General features: G+C 37.2%; 1 protein-coding gene across 5 annotated transcripts in view; it reads right to left on the reverse strand.

Moving 5' to 3' along the window:
• EML6 (EMAP like 6) overlaps window positions 1-12,427 on the reverse strand; it is a 291,851-nt gene that overhangs the window by 76,162 nt on the left and 203,262 nt on the right. For all 5 annotated transcript variants that reach the window (XM_045979779.1, XM_045979778.1, XM_045979777.1 and 2 more), the window contains exons 17-18: window positions 2,858-2,958; window positions 1,356-1,558 (exon numbers count right to left, since the gene is read on the reverse strand). In XM_045979779.1, the coding sequence (XP_045835735.1) occupies window positions 1,356-1,558; window positions 2,858-2,958 (304 nt within the window). The remainder of the gene's footprint in view (window positions 1-1,355; window positions 1,559-2,857; window positions 2,959-12,427) is intronic.

Below are 12,427 nucleotides of genomic sequence, written 5' to 3' on the forward strand. Positions count from 1 at the left end.
CTACTTTAATCTTGTCTAATGTACAGTTTAAGCCAGGACAAATTTGCCAGTAAAAAACAGCTTAACCACTAAAACTACTGCTATAGTTGCACGTCTAACAAGAACCTACTTTGGTACTAGGATCAGTATAATTACCTGGGAACAGGGAAATGCAAAATGAGGCATGGCTTAGTTAGGTGTGTTGGGTGGCTTATGCTGTTTGGAGGTCAGAGAGCAGAGAAAGTGGCACCACCAGCAAGCTGGCAGTGAATAAAAAAATAGATTTTTCTGGCAAAGTGGTTCAACAAGGTATTTTCATAGTACTGACAGTAAGTGTTATCTTCTAAAAACAACAAATAACAACAACAACAGAACACTGTAAGGGAGGAAGGTGGCTGGACAGAGCAGGATAAAGATGAGCTTAAGATGGAAATACAGCAGGTGTGATGATTACTTTGTATCAGCTTGACTGGTCACAGGGTACTCTGATTAAATTTTATTTCTGTATGTATCTGGGAACGTATTTCCAGATCAGATTGGCATTTGAATTGGTGCACTCAATAAGATAGATTGCCCTCCCCAATGTGGGTGAGCAATATCCAATTCTTTGAGAGACTGAAGAGAGCAAAAGGCGGAGGAAGGAGGAATTCATCCTTGTTTTGCCTGGCTCGCTGAATGAGCTGGGACATCTCTTCTCCCGCCCTCAGACTGAGATGCCCACTACTGGCATCCCTGGTTCTCTGGCCTTTGGACTCGCACTCAGTTACACCACCAGCTTTCCAGGGGTTACAACTTACAGAGGACATCATGGGATTTCTTAGCCTCTATGACCACATAAACCAATTCCTTATAATAATTTTTTTTTTTTTGGTAGATGTGTATGCATATTATGTCCTATGGGTTCTTTTTCTCTAGAAAACCCTAATACAGGCAAAGCCAAGACTTTAACACTCTTGTTAAAGCTGAACCTGTCTACACAGGAACAAAGTGGTTATGAACTAAACTTTTCGTCAAACTGATGAGTGGGACAATAATCGAACCACTTGCTACTTTGAGGTCTTTGCTTGTTGTGTACAAAAGAGGAAGAGAATGTTGAAATATTTCTCAGGACTCATCTGCTACTGGGTTTGTATGTTATTCCAACACTTCTCTCACCCCTGAGAGCCAGGAGGAACGAGTATGAAAAAAGTACAAACTGCACATAAAGAAATCATTAGAAATGAAAGAATTTTTAAAAAATATTTGTACTCCTCTCCATTCACGATAACTACTTCCCAATTCAGACGGTTTTAGAGACAAGCAAGCATCCTGCTGGTGTGGGCCTTCCTCAGTCTAATTTACAATTTTAGAAAGCTAATGACGAAAATATGTCATACCTTATCCAATGCATACATAGCAAACACAGGCCCGTCATGAGCTTTCACCGTCTTTAGTAGTAGAGCATCTTTCCAGAGAAAAATATCTCCAGTAGCTGCTCCTGAGAACACTAGCTCTTCCATTCGCCCATAAGAAACACACATCATTGTTTCCAATTTTCCAACACTGCCAAAAATTCCTCTTTTAGAGGTGAAGCCCCCACCTAAAGTGGACCAAGAACATATGTTACTTTTTTTAAAAACTGACACCTTCTATGAGCATTTGGAATGACTGTCTTCAGTGAAAAACCCATGTGTCTACATTACATGTACATGGAAAGATGGCAGAAAACATCATAAACAAAAATATTCTAAGAGGGTTTCTCATTTACATATTCATTAATTCAGTGTTTATTGACTCTCTCCTTTGTGGTAGATACAGTGGTTGCTGCTAGGGTATAAAGACAAGAAGGAGTTTCTTCATTCAGTGAACTTAGGTTTTGTTTGGGGAGGCTGCCATTATGCATCTCAGTCCAACAAGACACGCATCTAACCAAGGTTCAGTGCCGGTTCCATTCCAGCCAGAGGAGGAAGAACTTGGTTCCCTGGGCGAGCTAGGAAAGTCTTCATGAATGCTGACCAGAGAAAATGCCAACAACACTAGCAGTAAGGAAAAATGTAAACATATGACCTATGTTTTGCCTTGACTTTTTGTCCTGGGAACTTCAGGGTGAAAAAGTGAATCACTGTGTAGGAAAAGGTACATCACATTGTCCCTGAGATGTTCACATTTCCCTGTACTTGCTAACTAGCACTGACAAACCCAGGCCTATTCCAGAAAATGAGGCACAGGCCTGCTCTCCAGACATGGTGGGTGCCGCTATCTCTTCTTTAAAAGCAGAAAGCACTGGAACAGTTGCGTATTTATGTTTTGTCCTGTGTAAGATTACGTGTGCAAGGTAGCTAAGCTGATGGTAAGAATTCAAAATCCCAGTAATAGGTCTGGTTTATTAGTGAGAAGAATACGATGTCCTTGCATGTTTTGATATGCTTATTCACTTACCCTCATCATCAACATTATAATGCACACAGATTTACTTGAATCACTTATGGTGTATCATGTTGGGGTTTAATTCATGTTTGAATTCAGTGATAAAAGAACACTCAAAATACTGAAAATGTTGTACACCTAACCAAAGTGATTATTTTATTTCCTGTTCGGTGGTTCAACATAATTACAACTTTCAGAACTGATGATTAAATATAAAAATAATTATTTTCACAGAACACTTCCCAAAGCTTTCTAGATATCGAGAAACATGCATGCATCATATGGAGTGTTCCGAGCTTTACAACTTGGACCTTAAGCAGCCCAAAGTGAAGATGGAAGAGAATGTCTTCTAGGCACATTTTAATTTTAAACTGCAGAGACTGGCTAAGTAATAGTGGTGGGCTTTTTTTCAGAGAGTTTTTTTTTTTTTAAAGTTCTCAAAGACATAAATGAGAAACCCAAACAGCTGTACCTGCTTGTTGCCAGAATTTGATGTGCTTCATCCCAACTGTAACCAGTTTGTCAACATGGTGTGGGTTACATTTAACCACAAATATCTTATCTTTATGCCCTCTGTAAGAGATAAATAGAAAAAAAAATCTATTTGTCATTAAGCTTTGATACTGAGTTTTACTAAATGCATACATTTGGCCTAACTTTCATTAAATACTTCTAACAAGTAAATCATACAAGTAAATCAGAAAGTAATTTAAAATATGTATAAGGTCTATATTAAAATCATGACCTTTGGCTTTTCTTTGTATATTTGAGCCCTCTCTTCTAACTCTCATACTGCTACCAGAGTCTATCCACTTATGCTTTTAAAAAGTAATGAAATATTTATATTGGATAAGACAGTCTCCAGAAGATAAAACTAATGCCACTATCATAGGACTTCAGTTCTCAGGATAGAGAGGTCTTGCATAGGAAAAAGGGGAAGACACTGCCATCATATTAATGAGAACCTTCAAATGTAATATTCTTTGCTGTGGAAGGCATAACTTTAGGTTAAACAGAATTTCAGTTAAAAGTGTATTTACTAGAAATTGAAGTCTCAAGCTCACATCCATGGGGACAGAAAGGATGTCATCTATTAATCCAAGGCACGTTAGGATCCTTTGCATTCAGAAATACACGTTTATAACCCAAGATGAAGAAAGACAAATATAAAAATGAGGACCGACTACAGACCTGATGCTTTCAACCTGGTGTTCCATAGTGCCAGGGAAATTTTGCTGCAGAGTAGGTACATATTAGAACTTAAGGATTTACTGGACTTAATGGATTTTACTGGATTTAATGGACTATTTGATGGTCATCTCTAGTATATTAGAACCTACTTTTTGTTATGTAAATAAAAGTAATTAACAAAAAGAATATAACTGACCAACATTTCCTATGAATACATATCCTAATATCTTAAGTAAAATTCTAGCAAAGGAAATCCAGTAATACATTAAAAATACTTTGTGAATGAATGCAAGGATGGTGTATGATAACGGACTCAAATGGTACTATTCATATTAATATGCATTAGAAAAATTGTATTATTTTCACAGATACTGCAAAGGTATTTGACAAAAATCTAACACTCACTTGTGATTAAAAATACTCAACTAGTACTCATTAAAGTAGGAATTAATGGAGACTTATCTCTTAGACACTTATATTTCCCTGCAGTCTTTGACTCTCATTGAAAAACTCAGATTCATTCAAGAACAACTATACACAGGCCAGCTCTCGAGATGTTGTGTGCCATTATCCTTTAGAAACAGAAAGTGCTGAAACAGTACCTTTTTCATGATGTGTTTTTGTGTGTGTGAACTCAAAAGTCAGATTCCTACTTAATAGCATTCCCGATGGAGTCAGGAACAAGATTATCACCACTGCCATTTAACTTTGTATTGAACATATTAACAAGTGCAATTAGTTAAGGTTTTAAAAGTTAAACACCTAAGAGCTGGAATGTAACAGGTAAAACTATTTCTATTTGCAGATGATGTAACTATATATCTAGAAAACTCAAAAGAAAACAATGTAAAAACAATTACTAACAAGATAATTTAGTCAAGCTACAGCATACAAAATTAAAAGGCAGAATCAACAACATGTACAACAAACAACTGAAAAATACAATGGAATAAATAACTCTATAAACAACAACAAAAAAATCAAGGTATAAATTCAACACCAAAACTTACTCATAAATGTTTACAGCAGTTTTACTTCTAATTGATAAAACCTGGAAGCAATCAACATGTCCTTCTACAGGTAAGTAAGAAAAAAAAGTGGTACCTCCTGATAATAGAGTATCATTCAGTGATAAAGAAAAATGAGCTATCAAGCCATGAGAAGACATGGAGGAAACTTTGGTGGAGTCATTAGGGTTTTCTATATATAAGATCATGCCATATGCAAATAGTGACAGTTTTACCTTCTCCTCGCCAATTTGGATGCCTTTTATTTCTTTTTCTTGTCTGATTGTTGGAGCTACGACTTCCAGTACTATGTTGAATAAAAGTGGTGAGAATGTATATCCTTGTCTTTTTCCTGATCTTAGAGGAAAAGCTTTCAGTTTTTCACCACTCAGTATGATGTTAGCTGTGGGTTTTTCATATATGGCCTTACTCTTAGAACTAATAAATGAGTTCAGTAAAGTTGCAGGGTAAAAATTAGTGTACAGAAATCTGTCGTGTTTCTATATACCAATAAGTAGCAAAAAGAGAAATTAAGAAAAGCAACCCGATTTATAATTGTACCAAAAAGAATAAGTTACCTACAATTAAACTTAATCAAGAAGGTTAAAGTCCTATACTCTAAACCTATAAGACATTGATGAAAGAAACTAAAGATGACAAAAACAAATGGAAAGATATACCATGCTCATGGGTTAGAAGAATTAATATTGTTAAAATGTCCATAGTACCCAAAGCACTCTAAAAATTCAGAGCAATCCCTAACAAAATACCAATAGCATTTTTCTCAGAACTAGAACAAATAATCCTAAAATCTACATGGAACCACAAAAGACCTTGAATATCCTTGAATTTCAGTCAAAGAAATCTTAAGAACAAAGCAGGAAGTTATTACAATCCCAGATTTCAAGGTACATTACCAAGTTATAGTAACCAAACAGTATGGTACTGGCACAAAAACAGACATATAAATGAATGGAACAGTATAGGGAGCCAAGAAATAAATCCATGCCTATATGGTCAATTAATTTACAACAAAAGAGGCAAGAATTTATAATTGGTAAAAGCCTTTTCAACAAATGGTGCTGAGGAAACTGGAGAGCTATATGCAAAGGAAGGACACAAGAGCACCTTCTTATACCACACACACAAAAAATGCAAACAGATTAAAGACCAAAATGTGGACCTGAAACCATAAAAATCATAGAAGAAAACATGGGCAGCAATCTCTTAGACATTGACCTCAACAACATATTTAAGGATACATCTCCTCAGGTAAGATAAACAAAAGCAAAAATAAATTATCAGGACACTAAAATAAGATTTTTCATAGCAAAGGAAACCATCAACAAAACAAAAAAGTAACCTAGTGAATGGGAGAAGATATTGGCAAATGATTTTATATATATATATATATATATGTATATATATATACATATATATTTGTATATTATATACATAAAATATAAAGAAATTATACAACTCAACACCATAAAAAATATCCCATTAAAAAATGGGTGGCAGACCTGAATAGACATTCTTCTAAAGAAGACATACAGATGGCCAACAGACACATAAAAAGATGCTCAACATCACTCATCATCAGGGAAAGACAAATCAAAAGTGCAATGAGATACCACTTCACACCTGTCAGAATGGCTACTATCAAAAATATAAGAAATAACAAGTGTTGGCAGGGACGTGGAGAAAAAGGAACCCTCATGTACTGTTGGTGAGAACACAAATTGGTGCAGCCACCATGGAAAACAGTATGGAGGTTCCTCAAAAAATTAAAAAAAAAAATACAGGATCCAATAATTCCACGACTGGGTATTTAACCAAAGGAAACAAAAGCACTAATTCCAAAAGATCTATGCACCCCTATATTTATTTCAGCATTTCTTACAATAGCCAAGATATGGAAGCAACCCAAGTGTTCAACTATAGATGAATGGACAAGGAAGATGTGGTATGTATATAGTCACACACACATGAATATCACTCAACCATTAAAAAGAATGAAATCATGCCTTTTGCAACAATATAGATAGACCTAGAGAGTATTATGTTAAGTGAAATAAGTCGGACAGAGAATGACAAATCCCATGAGATTTCACTGACATGTGGAATCTAAAAAACAAACGAGCAAATGAAACAAAATCGAAACAGACTCATAAATACAGAGAACAAATTGGTGGTTGCACAGGGGATGGGGCTTAGAGAATGGCCAAAATAGCTGAAGGGGATTACAACCCAATAGTTATGAAATAAATCAGTTATGGATGAAAAGTATAGGAGGGAATATAGTCAATATTTTAACAACTTTGGATGGTGATAGATAAGGACACCTATCATGTTAAGCATTTCAAAATGTATATAAATGTCAAATCACTATGTTATACACCTGAAACTCAGATAACATTGTAGATACACTATACTTCACTTAAATAATAAAATAAAAATATATTTTTTAAGTTATAATTGTTTAATGAAGGATATATAGGTCAAATGACACAATGTCTTAAATTTTCTTTAAAATATTCTAGCAAATATTGCTAGAATATTAAATTTGCTAGAATATTAAAATATTCTAGCAAAAAATTGAGTAAAAGAAAACAATGAGGGGGGAAAGATTTGTGCCATCTGTAGAATGATGCAGCTGGGTGAAAGGGAGTCCACTATGCTATTTCCTCCACTTCCGTGTAACTTTGAAATTTTCCATAATAAACTGAAAGAACATGACAGAGCATCTCCATGCCCATTATATGGGCCCTACAGTGACAGGCAGGGAAAGGAGAAAAACTGATGTTTGAAATTTCTTTCTTCACTTCTTGGAAAGTCCAAAGTGACACATGGACATTAGGGCCAAGATACATCACTGGAGGTTATCAGGAACAATTAGGACAGAGAGATAAAAGTATAGATATGAAAGGAGAGAAAATGTGCTTAACACCAAGATGAGAAATAGACCAGAAAGCCCTAAAAGACATTAAGTGTCCAAAGATTTCTTGGAGGAAAATCCCCATGGATCCTAAATCATTAATAAAAACTTTAGAGAGAAGACGCTAGAGAAAACTGACATGAAAATTGAGAGCAGGTATAACAAATTACATTTCCTACACAGAAAGGAGGACTGTTTTGTGTTTATCCAATGCCAAAATATTTAGATAGTTGGAAAAAAAATTTTTTGAGAGCATTTTTTAGTTTTCATCTAATTTCTTGATGAATGATGGCAGGTTAATGTTTAATTTATGTCAACATCTACATGAAGGACATTCGTGGATACTTCTGCAATCTTTCCCTTAAACACTTGTTAAATCTGTAAGGTAGTTGCCTACAACTATGTCAGTAAGAAAAATAAAATGGAAAGAGTTACAGGTCCTAACCAGAAAGTAAGAATGCGGAAAACTGTCCTTCTGCCCTAATAAAGGATGATTCCTCCTGCCAGAGTCATAAGTAATTCACCCCATAGGGCCGCACTGTAAATTCTATCAGCAAGTGCAGCGGAAGAGGGAAGGAATGTCCCTCTTTCAGAAGTCCAGGGCAGCTGCACAAAGGTAAGTTGGTTCCCAAATGTTCTATTCAGAACCCTTCATTTGCTTAGAGGCCCAAGCCTGTCTGTGATTTGCGCTCTCTTTTTTTGTAGAGGTAGCCCACAACTTGGAAGAGTGAAGGAATGACTGAATTATACCCCATCTTCAAAAAAGATTTGAAATAGCTTAAAATACACCAAAAACCATAAGATACCTACGAATACACCTAACCTAAGAAGTAAATGATCTGTACTCTGGAAATGAATGAATACTGATGAAAAAAATTGAGGAAGACACACAAAAAATGGAAAAATATTCCATGCTAATGGATTGGAAGAACAAATACTATTACAATATGGCTATAGTACCCAAAGCAACTACACATTTAATGCAGTTCCTATCAAAATACCACTGGCTTTTTTTTTTTTTTTTTTTTTTTTTTGCAGAGCTAGAACAAACAATCCTAAAATTTGTATGGAACTACAAAAGACCCCAAGTAGCCAAAGCAAGCCTGATAAAGAAAAGGAAAGCTGGAGGCATCACAATTCAGACCTCAAGCTATATTGCAAAGCTGTAGTGATCAAGACAATATGCTACTGGCACAAAAACAACCACAGATTAATAGGACAGAATAGAGAACCCAAAAATGGACCCACAACTATATGGTCATCTTTTTTTTTTTTAAGAGAGAGAGCATGTGCGAACATGGGGGAGGGGCAGAGGGGTTGGGAGAGAGAGAATCTCAAGCAGCCTTCACACTTGGTGTGGAGTCTGAGACGGCATTTGAACTCATGACCCTGAGATCACAACCTGAGCCAAAATCAAAAGTCAGATGCTTAACTGACTGAGCCACCCAGGCACCCTATGTTCAACTAATCATCAATAAAGCAGCAAAGAATATCCAATGGAAAAAAGACAGTCTCTCCAACATGACATATTGGGGAAACTGGACAGCAACATGCAGAACAATGAACCTGGACCACTTTCTTACACCATACACAAAAATAAATTCAAAATGGATGAAAGACCTAAATGTGAAACAGGAAACGATCAAGATCCTAGAGGAAAACACAGACAGCAACCTCTGGGACCTTGGCCGTAGCAGCTTCTTACTAGGTACGATCTCCTGAGGCAAGGGAAACAAAAGCAAAAAAGAGCTATAGGGACTTCATCAAGATAAAAAGCTTCTGCACAGTGAAGGAAACAATCACAAAAACTAAAAGGCCACCTACGGAAGGGAAGAAGATGTTTGCAAGTGACATATGTGATAAAAGTTTAGTATCCAAAATCTGTGAAGAAACTCTCAAATTCAACATCCAAAAACCAAACAATTCACTTAGGAAATAGATAGAAAATATGAATAGTTATTTTTTGAAAGACATCTACATGGCTAGCAGACACATGAAAAGACACTCAATACCACTCAGCATCAGGGAAATACAAATGAAAACCATGAAGAGATACCACTCACACCTGTCATGATACCTAAAATGAACATCACAGGAAACAACAGGTGTTCGTGAGGCTGTGGAGAAAGGGGAACCCTCTTACACTGTTGGTGGGAATGCAAACTGGTGTGGCCACTCAGGGAAACAGTATGGAGAGTCCTTGAAAAGCTAAAAATAGAACTACCTTACAATCCAGCAACTGCGCTACTAGGTATTTACCCCAAGGCTACAAAAATACAGTGTCAAAGGAACATGTGCACCCCCAATGTTTATAGCAGCATGACCAACAACAGCCAAACTACGGAAAGAGCTCAAATGCCCATTGACTCTTGATTGGATAGTGGTGTGTGTGTGTGTGTATGTGTGTATACATACATACATACATACATACATACATGGTGGAATATTACTCAGCCATTAAAAAGAATGAACTTTGCCACTTGCAACAATGTGGATGGAACTAGAGTATATTATTCTAAGTGAAATAACCCAGAGAAAGACAAATACCATATGATTTCACTCAAATGTGGAATTTAAGAAACAAAACAGATGAACACATGGAAGGGGAAGAAGAGAGAGAGAGAGAGAGAGAGAGAAACACACCATAAGAGACTCAACTATAGGGAACAAACTGCAGGTTGACAGAGGGAAGGGGTTGGGGGATGGGATAAATGAGTGATAGGTATTAAGGAGGGCACTTGTGATAAGCTCTGGGTGTTGTACATAAGCGGTGAACCACTGAATTCTATTCCTGAAACCAATACTACACTATATAGTAACTAACTAGAAACCAAATAAATATTTGAAAAAAAATTAAAAAGGACAACATATGCTTATAAAAAAATAAATAAAAGAGCCTACAATACAGAATAATAACAAAGAACAAGCCAGGTAATAGTAAGAGTAAAGTGAGAGGGCATACTGGCGAATGACAAAAAGAAGCCAGTTACAGAGCCATATGTGAAATATCTCACATATGAATAAAATGGATAAGCATACTAGAACAATATACACCAAAGAACATACGCTAAAATGTTGGCTCTGTCGTGGGTAGTAGAATAATGGATGATTTTCATTCTCCTGTTGGCGCTTTTTTGTGCTAACTTTTCTATATTGATCATGCATTATTTTGAAAACAGAGAAAAGAGTAATACATGTGATTTTAAAAAAGAGATACTCTTTTTTAAAAAGGAAAGTGAGAAAAGAAAGGTGCCAATTTGGTCTGCAGGAGACTTTATCCCATTCCCTAAATGCATGGCCGGGTGGGGACCTATAATAAATCGAGCAACAGGGCTCACATGGAAACACACACTCTGCAGGTCTGTGGACCTGCTCTTCCCGGGCCCATGTTTTGTCCCTGAGCTTTCCAGAAGCGCAATTATGTCACACTGACAGTGTAAGTATTCTTGTTAGGCACCTTGACTACTGTACCTTTTGCCTCCTATTCATGCTTCTGAGATGAAGCCTGTCAAGAATAATTAGTCACTGTCCCCCACAGTCCTGCTACTGGTGTATTTGATTTGAAATGCAAATAAAGAGACATAGAGGCACCTGATTATCTCCTTATTCTTCTCTGACTGACACTGATATTAGGCGATTTAACTCCTGTCCATAAGAGATTGGCTTTGGTTATTAAATGGGTTACTTGTCTATAACACTAAAATCTGAACAACCTTCAAAAGGAAAAAAAAAAAGACTGAGAAAATTCATTTGTAACGGAGGTGATTGAAATCTTTCATGAAAATTAGCAAAGAGATGAAAGAACTGTTCAGAGATTGGGATTAAGTCTCAGAACAATCTTGTAGTAAGAGCTCCACGTGCCAATCCTGGATTTCTCTAGTTTCTCTGAGCTGAGAACAAAGGAGCTTCCATGCAGCATTTTCACAAGCGCAGGCGGCGCCCCTTAGCCCTGGTGTCAGCTGGTGACCCGCCATGGCTCCTGCCTTGCCGGTCCCTCCAGGGGCAGCTCTCACATCCCGGGGGTGGGGGTGGGGGGAGGCCGCCAGAAGCAGGTTTGTGGCTAAGCCGGGCTCGCGCCCACCACTGGCATGACTGAGACACACAAGTACGAAGTGAGGGGTGTCACTGAGTGAATCAAGCCCTCTCAGGAGCTATGAAGGCTCCTTGAAGCCTTACTGGCTTCAAGTAAAGTGTCTTCAGTAAAGTAAAAGTGACTTCAGTAAAGTGTCACCTGTTTTTGTCACTTCTTTCATGGCCCAGGTTTTTTTTTGTTTGTTTTTCTTTTTTTATTCGACAGAGAGAAATCACAACTAGGCAGAGAGGCAGGCAGAGAGAGAGGAGGAAGCAGGCTCCCTGCTGAGCAGAGAGCCCGACGTGGGGCTCGATCCCAGGACCCTGGGATCATGACCTGAGCCTAAGGCAGAGGCTTAGAGACACTGAGACACCCAGGTGCCCCCATGGCCCAGTTTTGATGTGTGTATGTGTGTGTGTGTGTGTGTGTGTGTGTGTGTGTGTGTGTGTGCCTGTTGTTGTTGTTGTTGTTTAAAGTAATCTCCACACCCAGCGTGGGGCTCAAATTCACAACCCCCAGATCCAGAGTCGCATGGTCTCCTGACTGAGCCAGCCAGGCACTCCTAATGCCCCAGTTTTTAAGGTTTCTATCTGCCTAAGCATGTAACTGAAGGCAACAGAGTTTTTATTTATTTGTATATTTGTATTTATATTATTACATAAATTTATATAAATATTATGTAAACAGGTATTTTAGTATTTACCTATTTATTATTTTAAAACCTAGTTGTCTTCAAAGAACTTTAGCAATCTGTGACATTCCTTCTTGGAAAGAGCACTGGTTAATGTTACAATTGCAAAAATATTCTTGGAGGGCAATTTTGCAGGTGTCCTG

This window comes from Meles meles, chromosome 15 (genome assembly GCF_922984935.1).
Source record: "Meles meles chromosome 15, mMelMel3.1 paternal haplotype, whole genome shotgun sequence".
NCBI classification, from domain to species: domain Eukaryota; kingdom Metazoa; phylum Chordata; class Mammalia; order Carnivora; family Mustelidae; genus Meles; species Meles meles.